General features: G+C 39.8%; 1 protein-coding gene and 1 long non-coding RNA gene across 2 annotated transcripts; one reads left to right on the forward strand and one right to left on the reverse strand.

Annotated features, from left to right (window-relative positions):
* Positions 1–374: 374 nt before the first annotated feature.
* LOC125268377 lies at positions 375–10265 on the reverse strand. Its single transcript, XR_007184872.1, has 3 exons — positions 8053–10265; positions 2792–2828; positions 375–811 (listed from the first exon to the last, which is right to left on the reverse strand). It is a non-coding gene; the product is annotated as an uncharacterized LOC125268377 (long non-coding RNA).
* A 1300-nt stretch (positions 10266–11565) lies between these two features.
* Positions 11566–13876, forward strand: insm1b (insulinoma-associated 1b). The gene has a single exon (XM_048190533.1). It carries the CDS (start codon positions 11819–11821, stop codon positions 13169–13171), a length of 1353 nt encoding a protein of 450 aa, XP_048046490.1. The 5' UTR covers positions 11566–11818; the 3' UTR covers positions 13172–13876.
* The last annotated feature ends 4593 nt before the right edge of the window (positions 13877–18469 follow it).

Genomic DNA, 18469 nt, shown 5'->3' on the forward strand with positions numbered 1-18469 from the left:
AGCATTTGTCTTTAGTAACTCTTTTGGAAAGAAGCAAAAACACTAAAAGTGTTGCACTTTACACTTTGTTTAGCCATTTTGAAGTTTATAAGGTCTCTGAAGATAAGAGATATGAATCTGTAGAAGCAATGGCTCATGTTTTTGGCAGTGTTAGTTGGCACACCATAGACCCACCCACTGAGGCAGAGTTTGGGGGTGGGCTTCTCTGACCTTTTAACCTTTTGACCGGTAAGCCTTGCTAACCAACTAGAACACTCTAGCAACGCTCTAGCAACCACCCAGAACACCTATCATAGTGGTGACTTATAATCACACACATATTTTCAAGAATATTAGAAATCTGCTTTATTCTGTCATTTACGTTTTGCAAAAAGCAAAATTACATCTCAGTTACTAGTTTCTTCTGTCCTTGTTGGTTGTTCTTCTTCATAAAGCAGTGATTTTGAAACTTACAATAAGATAAAATATGACATAATAAAAAAAAAAGATTATGAACCCCAACAAACAAAATCAGCCAAATGACAGTGGGTTTTCGATTTGATTATCTAATCACATTCCTTGTAATCTCCATCAGTCCTCTCAGACCCTTCCAAACCGGCTCATCACGGCTGATCATGTGATTGACGGAAGCACGGCAGCAGAAATCAGAGAATGAGAATCTAGAGCACCGCATAGAGAATGCTGGTGATTAATGTGCTCATCATGTGATGGAGAATTGATTTCTACACAATTAGCATATCACAGATTGTCTCAGATCACAGCCTGTTCAGCCCTCAAGGGTCATGGTACTGTGGTCATAGGGAAATCAGTTCTGTAAAAGAATAAAAATGGACAGACAGATAAACAGATCCAAAATCTCATACTTCCCTACTATATAGTAGGTGAAAAATGGGATGTGACAAAAGAAATATAACTGAATTCACAGAACACATAAAAGAGTAGGAGGATTTGGAAAGGAGGAGAGGATTTGTGAATGGCAATGAAGTGATGTAACTGATGCTGGTAGGTCACGTGATAAGGGCGACATGGCAAATGTTGTACGTCCAGATTACATTATTACTACACATATTCATACTATATAGAACTATGTAATATATACTTTAAAGAACCCTATACCCTCATTCACTATTCCCTACATTAGTCCACTAATATATTTCATTTGTGGGAGGGAATGAAAATGAGTGTGTGAATTCGGACATTGAGTGCGCCGGAAGGGCTGCCGCTTTTGCATAGTTTGAACATTTTGCCGTTCAATAATCATTTGAAACTTAGCAAACTTGCAGCTCCAGTAGTAATGAAAAGATTTATTTTGAACTCTGTCATGGAAACTAGCATGCATAAACGAGACTGTCATCCTCCAAAAAAACACCCTATAGGTCATTTTTTCAAGCACCTTATTATGACCTATATTTACATTTTAAAGTCATGCGCCCTCTAGCTGGTGTAAAAATAATGACAGTGTCGTGTTACGTCTGTCATCATGAAATGACATATGACCGTCGTTACCAATCAAAATGTGTGTTCATTTAAATGCAATGTGTGGACTTTTTACACGGTCCCTTACCCACCAATTGTCCTATTTCCATTTAGCAAAACTCTTTTTTTATTAAGGACTACACCCCAACCCTAAACCTACCCTTAAAATAATTATTTTGTTTAAAAGCAGAGGTTCTGTTCTTTCTTTTGATGTATTCAAAATGAATAACAGATATAAATAAATATATCTATATATATAAAAAAAGGTTTTCTCACAAGATTGTGTTGAAATTACCGCCCTGACTTTATATTAGAACAGTCCTGATTCCAGCTTGACTCATTTTTTTTTATCGAGATGGAAATGAGCTTGAACGCAACTACTCAACGGACGTCGTCATCATCCACAGCACGGCCTACGGTGTCAAGCGACCTGCGCTTAAGCGTGGGTCAAACTCTATGTCACGTCTAGTTTAAGCAAGATGTAAAGGCATTGCCTTAAGCTAAGCGTCTGGTCTCATTTGCAGGGTCTTATTATGCAAACCACTCCCTGACGCCCACAGTCTAATTAGGCCTAAATTAATTTGAGTCCAATCTTTTATGTCTCTGGCCCAGGCTGTACCACTTCCCTCCATTTGCAGAATCATATTAATGTTCGTGTGGGAGCACTACTCCTGCAGATGAAAAGACTGATACAATTAATTAAGTCCTGCCTCTGTTCTTGCCTCCTCTCGGCAGAGAAACGATAAGTGCAATGAGCTGCCTCTTATTAACCCCATTATATGGGCTAATAAGGAAGATCATATACAAATCAAGGATGATGCACAATTATACGGGAATGCAAATTATGGCAGCTAACGAGCTGTGTGTCAATGTTGGAAATGCTTTGTTTGGGAAACGTGACATTCAGCATTCTTAACACAGGCTCGTTTATTTTTGCGCCTGTGCGAACGTGATTTCACAAAATACGACATGTTTCTGGAACAACATCTTTGATGATCCTGGAACAACAGTTCAATCAACCAATCAGATTTGAGGGACGAGTTTACAGTTTATGTCAAGTTTTGGCATACAACCAGGGTTAGGTGCTTCTACATCTGTGTTTCCCAACCTTTTTCTTCCCGCGGCACAATTTTGATAAGTAAAAAAAATCCCACAGCACACACTTTGCACTAAAACAACAAAATTGCACAAACATGCATTGCTTCAAATATTATGACTGGATATTATATTAAAAGTAGTACTCACATTTAATGTGAAACTTGAGCTTGAAGGGTTAGTTCACCCAAAAATGAAATTTCTGTCATTAGGTACTCACCCTCATGTCGCTCCAAACCCGTAAGAGCTTCGATCACCTTCGGAAGACAAATTAAAATATTTTTGATGAAATCCAAGAGTTTTTTTTTTTTAATCTCCCATAGAAAGCAATGTAACTATCCCTATTCAAAGTTCAGAAAAGTAGTAAAAACACAGTTAAAATAGTCAACGTGACTGCAGTGGTTCAACCTTAATGTTATGAAGCGACGAGAATACTTTTTGTGCTCAAAAACAAAACAAAAATAACGACTTCACTCAATATCTTCTCTCCCATGTCTTTCTGCTACGCTGTTTACGTCCAGCGCTTCCAACTTCTATGTCAGAACGCTGACTCATTGTTGGTGGAATCTGAACACGTGAGCAGCACGACACATGCGTGTTGCAGGAGCCAGCCAATACAAGCTGCATTTCACAGAGTACCTCAGGGATGACGTGTTTTTGTAGGCAAAACCCAGAAGCGAGTTAGCATTTTAGGACTTCCGGTTCCATCGCCCCGAAGTCAATGGGTTTTTTGAATGGGTTTTTGCTAAATCGCCTGAAATAAGGTTTGTGGTTAACAAAGCCTCTAAATATGTTCACGTTTTGATCTATGACATAAAACACACCAGTTTTATCCCGCTTGTGATTTTTTAAACCTTTATTGTGCCTTAAAAACGGCGGTTGCTAACAAGTTGTTAAAAGGGACTACTTCCTTTGGCGGGGACTTTAGACGTCATCATGACAAACAGAACATTTGGACAGCATTTCTCATGAAAAAGTGGAATAAGTATTCATACACAGCGCAGATCATAATCAGCGAGCATGTTTTTAAATAACGTTGTTTTTTAAATAAAGTTTGAGGAAGTTTGCTGGTGGTGACATTGATCCGCGACCATGCTGTGCTGTAGTCCGTTTATAGCCTACTGTTAGCTTTTTATATCTGACGACTTTATTTAGGTTTCAAAATCTATAAATGTTGTGTTAAAGGTGCCATGTAATTGAATTTACCTCGGCATAGTTAAATAATTAGAATTCAGTACATGGAAATGACATACAGTGAGTCTCAAACACCATTGTTTCCTCCTTCTTTTGTAAATTTGATTTGTTGCTGAAGCGAATCTCATAATAACACCGACTGTGACGCAACAGTCTGCATCATTAATATGTACGCCCCCAACATCTGCATATGCCAGCTCATGTTCAAGGCATTACACAAGCCAGTATTAACGTCTGGAGCAGCACAGCCGAGTCAACAGAAGTTATGCAGGTAAGCAAGCAAGAACAATAGCGAAAAATTCATGATATCATGATATTTTTAGAGTTATTTGTAAATTGTCTTTCTAAATGTTTCGTTAGCATGTTGCTAATGTACTGTTAAATGTGGTTAAAGTTACCATCGTTTCTTACTGTATTCACAGAGACCTGATCCATGTCATTATTTTCATTATTAAACACTTGCGGTCTGTATAATTCATAAATACAACTTCATTCTTTATAAATCTCTCCAACAGTGTGTAATGTTAGCTTTAGCCCCGTTAGCCACGGAGCACTAGCCTCAAACTCATTCAGAATCAAATGTAAACATCCAAATAAATACATTTCTACACAATAAATACACTTACATATTCTGATATGCTGCATGATGAACACTTTGTAAAGATCCATTTTGAGGGTTATATTAGCTGTGTGAACTTTGTTTATACAATGTATTATAGAGTTGCGAGCTTGGGGGCGGGGAGCACGAGCATTTAAAGGGGACACACACAGAATCGGCGCATTTTTAATTATGCCCCAAAATAGGCAGTTAAAAATTTTAATAATAAAAAATCTATGGGGTAAATCTATGGTGTACTTATTTTCTCAAACATCAGTTCTTTATTTACCTTTGCATTGCAAATAAGCAGAGATATCCAAACAGCGTGCGGCACTTCATTCACGATAGAGGCAGGGTGGAGTTACGAGGTTTTGTCACAAGCTCTTTAAAATCTTTATTTTATTTTTTTTTTAGTATTATTATTATTAGTTAAATATTTGTAAAACCCACACACTGGCGTGGAGAATGGCCAATAGCATTGATTTTTAAAAAAAAATAAAACAAAAATGGCTAAATATACTAGGTTTCCGCCTGACAGTGATGATATTCTTAACTGTATAGCATTTATTTTATTTTATTTATTTTTTGGCATTTGGTAACTGTCCACGGCACACCTAGGGTTGCCACCCGTCCCGTGAAATACGTAATCGTCCCGTATTTACAGCCAAAATGACGCGTCCTGTATCAAATCAATATGGGACGCGATTTGTCCCGTATTTTACATAGGTCCATATTATGCAGCATCCCATGCAAATCACCCCACCCGCATTGTGTGAAGACACGTCCTATTCTGCCCCTGATTGAGTAATACTCGCTGCCATCATGGTTTGATTGGTTTGTTTCAGGTTCACAGGCCGTGAATCACGGCCAATCAGAGTCAGAAGAGGGCGGCACCCCGCCTCGCCGGTTCTCTCCATTCTCTCCTGAGGCAGATAGTGTAATGTTTTATTTTTTTTATCACCTCAAGTTTTTGATTGATAACGTTAGATTTCATATGCTGCCTATTAAGAAATAATGTTAATAATGTACATTAATCATGTTATGGTAGGATTTGTTTATTAAGGTTAAGTTGTACAGTCAGACACATAAGCATTACTTTAATAAGAGATAAGAGATATATATTTAATACATATTTAATCAAAATATAGTACCTATGTGAATAAAATAAACAACTATTTGTTATGCTTAACCAATTTAAATAATTGCATCATTCAATACTATAGAATTAACAATAGACTATATAAAAACGGAATAAATAAATACATAAATATATTTACTTACCAAAAATTAAAATGTTGTTAAGTGTTTTACTTAAATAAGAAATGTTTGTAGATATTATATCATTTCCAGTTATTTAGGTGTGGTTTCACTGTTTGGATGGTGTTACTGCAAACAATGACAAATATTTTAGCCAAAAATCTTTGTTCACAACAAATGACAATTTACAATTTGTTTAATTTATAATTACTAAGTTATGGATCTGTTAATTTAATAAGTTAATAAAATATGGTTCACATCTCACAAGAGCTTATTTTTTGTGGTCTCAGTCACACTTTGTTGGCCTATGTTTATTATTGTCATAGCTGTGTATTCAATATGACCACTTAAGTTGTGATAGTGAGAGACTTCCCGTTCACACTGATTTCAATAGCAGATATCTATCTATAATGTCCATTGGTATCAATCTTAATATTTTTATGAAAATATGTTTTAAGTTATGATATACCACCACTGGCATGCCATCGGGACTGTGGTCATCGTGGCCCCGAGGGGTGTGGCCCCCGCTGCGGCTGGCGTCCCTTGTTTTTCTGTATTGAAGGTGGCAACCCTAGGCACACCTGTCATCCTGTCACGGCACAGAGGTTGTGAAACACTGTTCTACATCAATGTTATTCACCTCTGATTTTAGGGATAAGTTATGGGTGGGGTTAGGTTTAGGAGTATGGATAGGGTTAGGACTCAATTTTCAGACAGAAATGTTGTTCCAGGATCAACTAAATATGTTAAATCTCGCATATTCTTTATTTAGTGTCAGTGCACTAGAGAAATGGGAGAGAGTAGAGTAAAAAGGAGGTGATGATGCACATGGCAACTTTTTGAGCAATGTTGCTGGCCAATGTTGCCGTCAACGGGCAACCTGATGAGACACAGGGCAACTATATCCGCTTGTTAAGTCGTGACGTAAGGAACGCCGTTTCTGGGTCCAAGCCTCGACTCGTTTCACTTGAGAATGGCATCTCCATGGCCGTTTATGAGCGCCATTTATTCATATTAAACATGTAACATTTTAAAGTTAACGATTTTAAATACTTACAGTCTACACAACAGTCTCCGTGCTCACAGCCTCACAGACATTAATATTTTAACATTTATAAAAGATGAATCACTGTCTGGCCATCTGGGAGTTTGGTATGGAGATAAAGGTTATGATTATAATTTGTTGGAAGTATTACACCACATTGTGCGTGTATATTAGCAACATTTGTTGTTTTCTTGTGGTATAGATAGAGCGTTTGGACCCGGAAGCGCTGCAGCGTGACGTCAAACTTAAAGGGTTAGTTCACCCAAAAATGAAAATAATGTCATTAATTTCTCACCCTCATGTCGTTCTACACCCGTAAGACCTTCGTTCATCTTCTGAACACAAATTAAGATATTTTAAGCATGCATTGACAGCAATGCCATTTCCTCTCTCAAGATCTATTAATGTACTAAAAACATATTTAAATCAGATCATGTGAGTACAGTGGTTCAATATTAATATTATAAAGCGACAAGAATATTTTTGGTGCGCCAAAAAAAACAAATAATGACTTATTTAGTGATGGCTGATTTCAAAACACTGCTTCAGGAAGCTTCGGAGCGTTATGAATCAGCGTGTCGAATCATGATTCGGATCGTGTGTCAAACTACCAAACTGCTGAAATCACGTGACTTTGGCGCTACAAACGGCTGATTCGACACACTGATTCATAACGCTCCGAATCTTCCTGAAGCAGTGTTTTGAAATCAGCCATCACTACATAAGTAGTTAGTTTTGTTGTTTTGCCACATCAAAAATATTCTTGTTGCTTTATAATATTAATATTGAACCACTGTACTCACATGAACTGATTTAAATATGTTTTTAGTACCTTTATGGATCTTGAGAGAGGAAATGTCATTGCTCCCTATGAAGGCCTCACGGAGCCATCGGATTTCAACTAAAATATCTTAATTTGTGTTCCAAAGATGAACAAAGGTCTTATGGGTGTGGAACGACATGAGGGTGAGTAATAAATGATTTTTGAGTGAACTAACCCTTTAACAACCGAATAGGGAAACGGACAGTTGGCAGCAACTAATCAGAGAGGAGCAAATCTATTGCCAACCCAATAAATACCTTATTATAAACACTTGTTCGGCACTTTATTTCAAATATTTTCTTTATTTTTTATTAACTATAATTGCCTTTCTGATCTGATTTGTGATAAGAAAAGGGAGAAGAGCGAGTTTGGTAAAAGGCGTCAAAAGCTATTTTCACGCTCCATACGCCCTACAGCCTACACCAATAGGCTACAGACATTAAACACAATGCATCTTTTTAGTATTTTACTGAAAACATTCAATGGCTGAATTACAGCCAACGAACATTAAACTGGACACCTGCTGGTATTTTAATCATTAAATTGGGACACATGACAACTTACCAGCGTAAAAAGGTATAAGTTCACGCTCCTTTTCTTCAGTCCACTGCCGCTGAGAGGCCGCCATCTTGTTTGAATTTTTTTCTGAAATCTCCAAGCCGGTCACGTGATCGGCTGCTAGCATTCTGATTGGAGGATCTCCAAAAATTGCCCACGACCGATTTAAAGTATCCAGATATAAATGTGTTGCTCATTCTCAATGAGAAAGTGCCCAAGCAACATTGCTCAAAAATTCCCTCGTGTATCACCACCTTGAGAAGCAAAAGGCTGCTTTCAGAACCATGGACAGCGACATCGAGTCTCGGTGTTTTCAGGCTGTGCAGCTCTCCAATGCTTTAGCTTTGCTTCAGAAAGAGTTTCATTCATGGCTTCACTGGCAATATGGCTGGCAATATATCATATTCTTACACCAACACAAATGTTTGCACTTTGTGCAAAATTTATCATAACATATTAACATGCATTGCTTATCCTTGTTTCTGAAGATCTGACATGTCTTTACATAAGCCCTAAACGAACCGTTTTTCTTTTCTGATTTAAAGAGAGCTTCATAAACACGGGAAGTTTTAGTGTAAACAAAATGCTCAAGTAGTGTTTTGATTGGTTGGTGCGATAGCGTGTGCCAGTCTGTAGGTGGAGCAGTGCAAATGATCCTTACAACACTTTACTAAACCGTTAAACATTTAGGTTCGATTATTTATTTGGTGTGAATTAACAACTGTTTTATGTTCCTTTTAAACTCAACAATAGTATGCTCACACAGATGTAATAAGGCCTTCTTGTAGTCTACTGTAGTCTGCTTTCGGCTTTGAGCTTGTAAACAACGAGGCATTCGTTAAAGGCCCACATTTGTCATGTTCTGGGTTTTAGAGTAATATGTTTATAAGTCTTTACTGTGTTCATCGTATTGAGAGGGGGCGCGCGGCCAGTAGGGGAGGGGCGCGCGCCGGCCGAGCAGCTGTATGCAAATGAGACGCGACAAGCACGCGCCACACAGCAAACACGCGCACATGAGGCCAGTGCGCACGCACACAATCTCATTAAAATGCCATCGAAGTGCATTGTGCTGGATAAGACCTAGACAAACAAACTTCACAGAATGTTAACACAGAGGAAAACACGAAGAGAAAACGAGCGAAGAATCAGAACTTAAGATGAAGCTTTAGATGAGCGCAAATCCAGTTGCAAAACTTCAGATGCTTTTGGGAACGTTGTTGTGTGTTAGCTATATAATTAAAGAACATCTTAGTCTTGCGTGTCGTGTTGTAATATTTCTCAAACTGCAGGGGAGAATGGTGGCAGGCGCATATCTCAATGCTTGAGCAATTATTTGACTCGGTCATACAGCAGCTTTATGCTAATGAGGGGAACAATGGATGAATGCAAACCCGTGCAACACGTCTGTCCAATTATGCGCGCAAAACAGAATCTAAAGCAACTGTTTCACAGAGTAAAAATACGATCCTTTGCTGCTGGAAACCTTTAAAGCTTTCCGTTTGCTGCCAGTAAACTGATGAAAACGAGCGCAGTTTAATCATTTGCAATTCAGTATATTTCATTCCCTTTCCTCTGCGCGTAAGGCTCCAAATATACCACAGATGATTGCGTTTCAAATTAAACGAACACATTATGTAGAGCACAACCATCAAGAGTTTTCTCGGTTGTAGTTCATTATATTTACAGAAATAGCTCGTGCTGCGATGGAAAGCGTTACACAATACAACACTCTAGCAAAAGCTCAATGCCTCAAGTTGTCAGTGGTCATGGTGGTTTGGAGAAATGCAATGACGGCTGACCCCTGGCTTGACCTCGGGGTCAGCGCTCATCTTTGATTGCGTCCAGCACGCGTCTCTCTTTTGGCCAGATTGCTCGTGTATCCCTGTAGAGGTCAATTTGCTTTTCAAAGGCAAAAAAGCCTGTGACGGCTGGCCAGACGCGGCCATTGTGTTCAGAGATGAGGGCTTCTTCTGATGACTTATGCATGCGTTAGCCAGCTGATTTATACTGCCCTCAGACAGACGCGTGGCATTACAAATCTCCCCTAATGTCCAGATTTGCAAACTCGGGGAACACAGGAAGCGCTTTGGATGTACATGTTTGGGTTTCATGAGTAGCTACTAATTAATAGCATGTGATGTGTAATTACTTTGTGGAGCTTCTTGTAAATGCTCCAGTTTGTTTTTAGGATTCGATTTACACTTAAAGGATTAGTTCACTTTCAAATAAAATTTTCCTGATAATTTACTCACCCCCATGTCATCCAAGATGTTCATGTCTTTCTTTCGTCAGTCGAAAAGAAATTAAGGCTTTGATGAAAACATTCCAGGATTATTCTCCTTATAGTGGACTTCAATGGTCTCCAGATGGTTGAAGGTCAAAATGACAGTTTCAGTGCAGCTTCAAAGAGCTTTAAACGATACCAGACGAGGAATAAGGGTCTTATCTAGTGAAACGATCGGTCATTTTTGAAAAAAAAATACAACTGTATGCTTTATAAACACAAATTAACGCCTTGCACATGCTTCCGCTTTCCGTATTCTTCAAAACTCTTACGCTGAATGTCCTACGCCTTCCCTATTCTACTTACGGAACGAACCCAGCGCCAGTTCCATTTTTTTCCGTAAGTTGAATAGGGAAGGTGTAGGACATACAGCGTAAGCGTTTTGAAGAATGCAGAAAGCGGAAGCTCGTGCAAGATGATAGTTTGTGTTTATAAAGCAATACAGTTGTATTTTTTTTCGAAAATTTCTAGATAAGACCCTTATTCCTCGTCTGGTATCGTTTAAAGCCCTTTGAAGCTGCACTGAAACTGTCATTTTGACCTTCAACCGTCTGGAGTCCATTGAAGTCCACTATAAGGAGAAAAATCCTGGAATGTTTCCATCAAAAACCTTCATTTCTTTTCGACTGAAGAAAGAAAGACATGAACATCTTGGATGACATGGGGGTGAGTAAATTATCAGGAGAATTTTATTTGAAAGTGAACTAATCCTTTAATAGGCTACACATCAAAACAGTTCCTTATTCAAATTGTATATATTTGCATATTTTACATAATATGACATATTTTACAAAATACGATCTACATTCACTTGTGTGAGAACTTCTACAATCACTGGCTCTTCCGATAAATTATTGAATAAATGCAACTGTAACGTAATCACTTTTATATTTAAAGTATTTAAAAATATAACTAAATGTTGGTCATAGTTAAATGCGCAGTCCGCAACAGTTAGTAGTCCCGCAGTTATTTGTGAATAAGATTGTAAACATAAACATAAAACACATTAGACCGAGAAATGCATCCAGATTTGAGTTAAGACATTCTCCACCATCACAGGTCTAAACATCGAGAAAGCTCTTTCTTTGTTGTCGGTCATTTGAAATTCTGATGCTGAGGACGATGATGGCCGTGAGTGACATTTCCTTCTGTCCCCTACAGCCGCGGCACGCGCTCCTCTCCATACATCTCCATCAGACCGTGAATAGAGAGCAGCGCGCATTACTACAATAAAGGCCAGGTACATCTGCTCTGTAGCGCCCGGTCCGACTCTCTCAGCCCTCCCACGGGCAATTCCACAGAGATCCTCGCTCGTCCCCTGATTGGATGAGGATGGAGAGACGAGGGGCGAGAACAATAACATCATTCCAGCTTAAAAAGAGTGCAGCTATGCGTTGAGAAGCAAAAGCATCTCTCAGAGGGAGGGAGGCGGACGGCTGTATCTCGTCTTGTTGTGCCTTGTCATCCTCGCCTCATCCATCCGCCGACATGCCCAAAGGATTCCTAGTGAAACGAAACAAGAAAGCGGCGCTCGTTTCGTACCGGATACGCTCGGACGAGGATGGAGGATCCGCTCCAGAATGTCAGATCGCGCAGATCGCCTCGTCCTCACCCGCGCCCAGCGCCTCCAAGCCGGACAGCGTCATCTCAGCGCTCCCGTCGGACGGAGCAGAGGCGCCGTTGCCGGTCCACAAGCCGGTGCAGTTCGGCAACCCGGAGGCGGTGTACCAAGCCCTGTACAGCCCCACCCGGCCCGTCAGCAAGGAGCACGACAGGAAATATTTCGAGAGAAGTCTGAATCTCGGTTCGCCCGTCTCTGCCGAATCGTTCCCGACCGCCGCCTCACTCACCAGCCTAGACCATCACCTTCTGTTCGCGCCGGTCGACTTGAAAATCGGCAGCAGCAACAGCAACCGGAGCGGAACGGCCAGCGGCGCGCACGCCCCCGCCATCCGGACCGGCGCCAAAAGACCGTCCCCTGACGCCGCCGAGCGTAAAAGCGGCAAAAGCGCCAAGAAACCCAAAGCCATACGCAAACTCAACTTCGAGGATGAGGTGACGACTTCCCCGGTGCTGGGCCTGAAAATCAAAGAGGGGCCCGTGGAGCCAAAGCCCCGAGCGGCCTCGGGCAGCACCAACAAGCCCCTGGGAGAGTTCATCTGCCAGCTCTGCAAAGAAGAATACTCGGACCCGTTCTCTTTGGCACAGCACAAGTGCTCCCGGATAGTGCGGGTGGAGTACAGGTGTCCCGAGTGCGAGAAGGTCTTCAGCTGTCCGGCGAACCTGGCCTCGCACCGGCGCTGGCACAAACCGCGCGTCCCGAGCGCGCCCAAACAACCGCTCCAACCCGCCAAACCTTTCCCCGAAGACCTGAGAGCGGAGTTCCCCAGCGACAGAGACTCCCCGAGCCCGGGTCTGTCCGAATCCGGCTCGGACGACGGGCTCTACGACTGCCAGCACTGCGGGAAGAGATTCAAGCGCCAGGCTTACTTGAGGAAGCACATCCTGGCGCACCAAGCGCTCCAGAATCAAATCCTCGGGGAGGCTTTTCGCAACGCGGAGAGCCCCGACATCGTGCCGTCGGAGGACAGCCAAAGCCCGCTCAATCTGAGCCCCGCGGACTGTCTCGCGTGTCCGGCCTGCGGAGAGAAGCTGCCCAACCGGGCGAGTCTGGAGCGACACCTGCGCCTCATGCACGACGATTCCCAGGCGTTTCCCTGCAAGTTCTGCCCCGCCACTTTCTACAGCTCTCCGGGTCTCACCAGGCACATCAACAAATGCCACCCCACCGAAAACAGGCAAGTCATCCTACTCCAGATGCCCGTGCGCAATGCCTGCTGAAGAAGAACCGACTCCGATCTGTCCTTTTCGAACGCTCTATTTTCTTCATCCGACCCCTCACTAGAAAAGTCTGGAGAAAAGTATTAGTTTGGTCCTTACAAAGGTATTTTTCTAGAACCCTTGCACACATGGTAATGTAATAGCTCCTAGACCTAAGATATGTTCATGTACCTCTGCCTTGAATTCACATGCTGTGCGTTTCACGTCTGTAGCTTTAATCTAGTGTGTGAATTACAGGACTGAAAATGTTCTCTCTCTCTTTTTCTTCGTACTGAAAACTACGACTACAACAAATCTTGAAAAGTTTCCCTTTAGTAGCCAGAAATGCCTTTAGAGAAATACATCAAACTACTGCCTTAAGAACTCTTCAGTGTAATGATTGTTTTTGAATGTCGGCACACAATTACAACTTACTATCACGATGTAAAATTATTGTAATATGTTTATGCGTAATATTTTATTTATTTATGTATTTATTTATTTTCAATGGCTTTGTATAATTTATTGTGTGACTTTTCCCCTGTGTCACATGTTGTGTCGAGATCATCTTGTCTTGGGTTTTGTGCGCTCCTTTGAAACGTGAAGCTCTTATAGATGCAATCTTTTTCTACGTATACAGCTTATTTTCCTAAATGTTTGCTACCTATCGCTTTATATGTGCGTCCGTGTTGTCTACTCAAATAAAATATTTTCAAAATGAAAAAAGCAGCTTTTTGTTCCTGCAATTTGCCAAACAATAGTGCTTTACACGAAGTTCCTATGGCTCAGTCTCAGTGTATATGAACTGCATTTGAACTTTAAACACAGCGTAACCGAGAACTATTCAAGGTCCACATACGCTATATTTATCTGCAGATTTATGCAAAGATAACAGAAATATATTATGTTAAAAAACAAAGTTTCCCCACAGCCTTCACTAGTGCAGTTAATGCGCGGCCCGAGCGACTACAAGGTGTTTTTCTACAGGTGTCAAATGATATAAGATGATATAAAGAGGTCAGGCAACCTCTGGCAATTCACACTTTCTGTTCTGAACCCTTGCTCGTTCTTTAAAGTGCAGCAGTATTGATTTTAAATTTGTCAGGTCGCTCTGAAGTCACCATGTAAGCTGTGTTTGATCAATGAAATCATGCACTGTAAATCCAGCTGAAATCATTTAAAGGGTGACAACAGCCTCTGTAATAATGAACCCAGAAATGTACAAGGACATTAACCCTGAAATGCATTTCAGCACAGCCACTATTGATTCGGAGCCGAGTCTGATCCATTTTTTTCTATCGGTGCCTCGTTTGTCAGATTAGTTGTTTTTTAAATGATTCTAACAAACATCTCTCTAGAAAAAGTGCTGTCTAGAAGCAATCAATCCAACTTGTGCTCCATTACACAAAGAATCAGTGTATAAGCTGATACAGATCAAAATAAATGCATTATCAGGCATTAAATAAACCACTAAAGTGCAAAATGAGCATCAGATTGTTTCAACAAACTAATTAGTCCTCTGTGCGCATTATATTCATGTTTAATGTTCACACTGCATGGCTCTGTCATCTGTTTCTCTTTGTTTTTAGACTGCAATTGGTACATAAAGGTAAAAAAATAAAAAAATAAAAATCATGAAATGAGTTTTGGTCAGATTTAGTGCACACACACACACACACACACACACAGAGTCAGTAATTAAATGTGAGTGTGACGGAGGCCACCTGCAGGAGCTGTAGGTGTTGGAGCGTGTGCACCTGTACTCCGAGAGGCTCACGGAGCAGCAGGGGAGACAGATGGGAGGAGGGTCAGGTTACCCTCAATATTCCCTCAGCTCCAGAAACAGAACAACCTCTAACCCCGAGCATCACTTCCACACCCACTCGCTCGAACACACAATATGTCCATGCATTCTCTCACAAGAGCACAAAGTCATGGATGATTTCAGACAGTTCTTCAGTTCAGAAGCAGGAAAGTGAGAGGTCAAAATCAACGTCTTATTTTGTGCTTAAAATCATGACAAAATATGACTTTCTTTCTCCTGTGGAACACAAATGTGTTTGGACTCCAATGACTTACATTGTTTGAGTGTATATGAGCCATGAGTTGAACACGCCTTGAAAAAAATGTCTTTTTCCACAGATTTTTTTATGTGTGCAATTTCTAGTAATTGTGCAGTTAATTCTCATTTTGTATTTTCAGAAAGTTTTGGAATATTTTTCTTTTCCCCAAATTTGTCACTACTGAAACACAATGATAAATAATTTAATAAGAAGGGTTACAATGACTTATTAACATTTTGTTTACATATACCTCGTAAATATATATATATATTTTTTTGTTATTTTTAAAAATAGTTTTCACAGGTAAATCAATTACAGTTACAATTTTAACAATATTTCAAGTGTAATTTATGAGATTTGTTGTGTTTTGAATCCAGTCTTTCTTTGTAAAAGGCATAAAAGTTAATCACACTAATTTCAAAATTAAGGATTCATTAGTCTGAATATACATTGAACCAAACACTGTCAGAACATCTTAGTTGATAATTCAGTATACTTTATTTTTGACAAAACATCCCATGTTTCAGTCGTTACTGCACGTTTTCGGTAGTGACAGTAATGTGTTGGTATCGACCACATCACAATACAGAATTTTAACTCTCATACTAAAACATTAAAATACAATGGTTTGCATAACTACTAAAATTTTGTTTATCTTCCCCAAATAAATGATTATGTGTTCCCTTTTGTCACGAATAAAACAAGGATGACATGTTTCGGTCATGATTGCACATTTTTGTATAGTGACAATTTGAGATATTTTTGAGCCTAGCTCACAGATGTTTATCAGCACAGCTCTGAACAGGTGTACACAGAAAACAAACTAAATTTTATCAAATAACACTCAAAAAAAACAATGATGGCACTACCGAAACTTCATGTTTCGGTACTGACTGTTTCGGTAGTGACAATTTTCGACACTTTTGAGCCGCTCAAAGATGATAATCAGACATGGTTAGCTAGCACAGCTCTGAACAGTTGTACACATAAAAACTAAATTTAATGGAATAAAGATTGCTTAATTGCAGAAAAAAGTGTTTAGTGTTTAGGGTTAGTGACGTTCCTTAAATTTACACACAGATTTTCAGACTTTTGAACACACTTAACTTAAAATGATGGTCCTATCTGATATGAAAGAGAGGCTATGAGAGAGAGGGACAGGAATATTTCCTGATCTTATTCAGTGGACTAAAACATACACTGTTTCGGTAGTGACATGAAAATGTGGGACACTTTTTTTTTTTTTTTTTTACATAAAGTTTCATGATTTAAAAATAAAAGATATATATATATATATATATATATATATATATATATATATATATATATATATATTTTATAAAAATTGCAAAAAGGTGGACAGCCACCTCCCAATTGAAAGTACCCAATTAATGATGATTTTATATATATTAATCTTACTCATATTTTAAATATTATTGTGGGATTCAATAGATAATAGAAGGATCTTAGTAAACATCTAAAATTTGAATGATTTTTAATTTTTTTAATGAATTTTAAAGTTTTTTAAAGTCAGCAGTTTGCACCAACTCTGTATGAATATAGAATAGCCCATATCTGTGGTGAACTCTGGTGAACTATCCCTTAACAGGTTACAGCCAATTCAAAATGTGGGTGTTTGACAAATAGTATGTCCATGAACTTTTTTAGGTGAACATTTTATTTGGTGTAACCGGGCAGCTTTTACTCATCAACTTTTTTTGCAGTTCACTTAAACACACTGTAAAAACGACTTTTTCACAGCTGTAATTAAAACAATAATATAGAGTTTGTTTTACAAGAAAAATATTATTTCAGTGAGAACTGTTTCAAAGAAAATCCTGCAGCATTCTGTTTTTCCAGTGTAGTGCTGCAGTGGGACATTTTTTTTTTTTGGTCCAAATGTTCCAGCAGTCTCTCATTTGTTAAATTAATGAAAATGCTTACTAGGAATTGTAAAATAATTAGAAAAATTGTCTAAATAAAACACAAAATTACAGGACGCGGCTGACGTCATGGCAACTACCCATGAATCGCTTCCAGCATCACTAGACAAAGAGCAGGAAAAACACTGAATAAAACACCCAACAAATGCATCTAAACATGAACTTCAAATCGATTTAATGAAATGTTTCGACTTCTTCACATTTCTAGTAAAGATAAAGCGATTACTTTTTCTATTAAAAACAGTCTGATATGTTAAACGAGTCATGATGAAATCTTCAAGCTTCCTTATCCTCAATGTGTTTTACAAAGATTATATTACAGGCATTATTATATTTATATCCTTCAGAATTTAGAACATTGAAAAAAACAAAAATTAAAAGAGACACAATATACAAGTCTACAATGAACATGTCGTCATCAAACAGAAGTTAGGCTAGTTGCAGTACTTTCAACCCAGAGTCAAACAGCCCATTTCAAATCCACATCAATCCGGGATTAAGCTCGCGGCTGGGATTCGGGCTGCCGGTTTGCATACATTCGTCAGCTTTTTCATTCAGCGCAGACTCACAGAGAATGCCTCCTATGTTACTTAGCGTTTGGAAGAGAGAAGAAAGTATCAGGCGAAGCGAGACGAATAAAGTGTACAGGTAAGGCAAAGTAGTGCAACATGTGTCCTGTTGCAGCCTGGGCGGAGCTTGCAGTCTGTAACACCTGGCCTCCATGGCAACCAGGCCGGGTCTCTACGGGAACAGAGAGGGGCGGCAGGGCGTTGGCGAGAGAGAGAGAGAAGCGCTGGCATGCTGCTGGTACGGTAAAGGGCACTCGGAGAGGCACACGGGAATCGGGGAAGCAGGTGGAAAAGAACCCCCATCCAGCATCTAATCAGACAGAAGCAGGCTCTCACAAAACGCAGACAATCTCATTCAATTTACTCCAGTGAAATGTAAGACTCGTGCGGCTCTTTCTCTCGTCGGGGAAACATGCTGCTCTCCATCTAGGAAGTGTGGGATCAATTAAAGATGCGGCGGAAAACACGAAGCAAAACACCACAGACTCCTTCCAGTAGGCCAAAGAGAAAATGCGGGCAGGCACTGTGAAGAGCTCCTTCGTACACATACCCGGTGCATGGCGTTCAGGTTTCCCTGAGGCGCGTCCTCCGTTTCGTCTGCTGTACGATGGCAGATATTCTTCCGTATATACAACACGAACAAATATATATTATCGAATCAAAATGAAAGCAATGTACATTCAAACACAGAGGGAAGAAAAGAAGAAACGTCGATCTAGGCCATCTTCACCACTGAGCGAGTGC

The sequence above is a fragment of the Megalobrama amblycephala genome, linkage group LG5 (assembly GCF_018812025.1).
Source record: "Megalobrama amblycephala isolate DHTTF-2021 linkage group LG5, ASM1881202v1, whole genome shotgun sequence".
In the NCBI taxonomy this organism is placed as follows: domain Eukaryota; kingdom Metazoa; phylum Chordata; class Actinopteri; order Cypriniformes; family Xenocyprididae; genus Megalobrama; species Megalobrama amblycephala.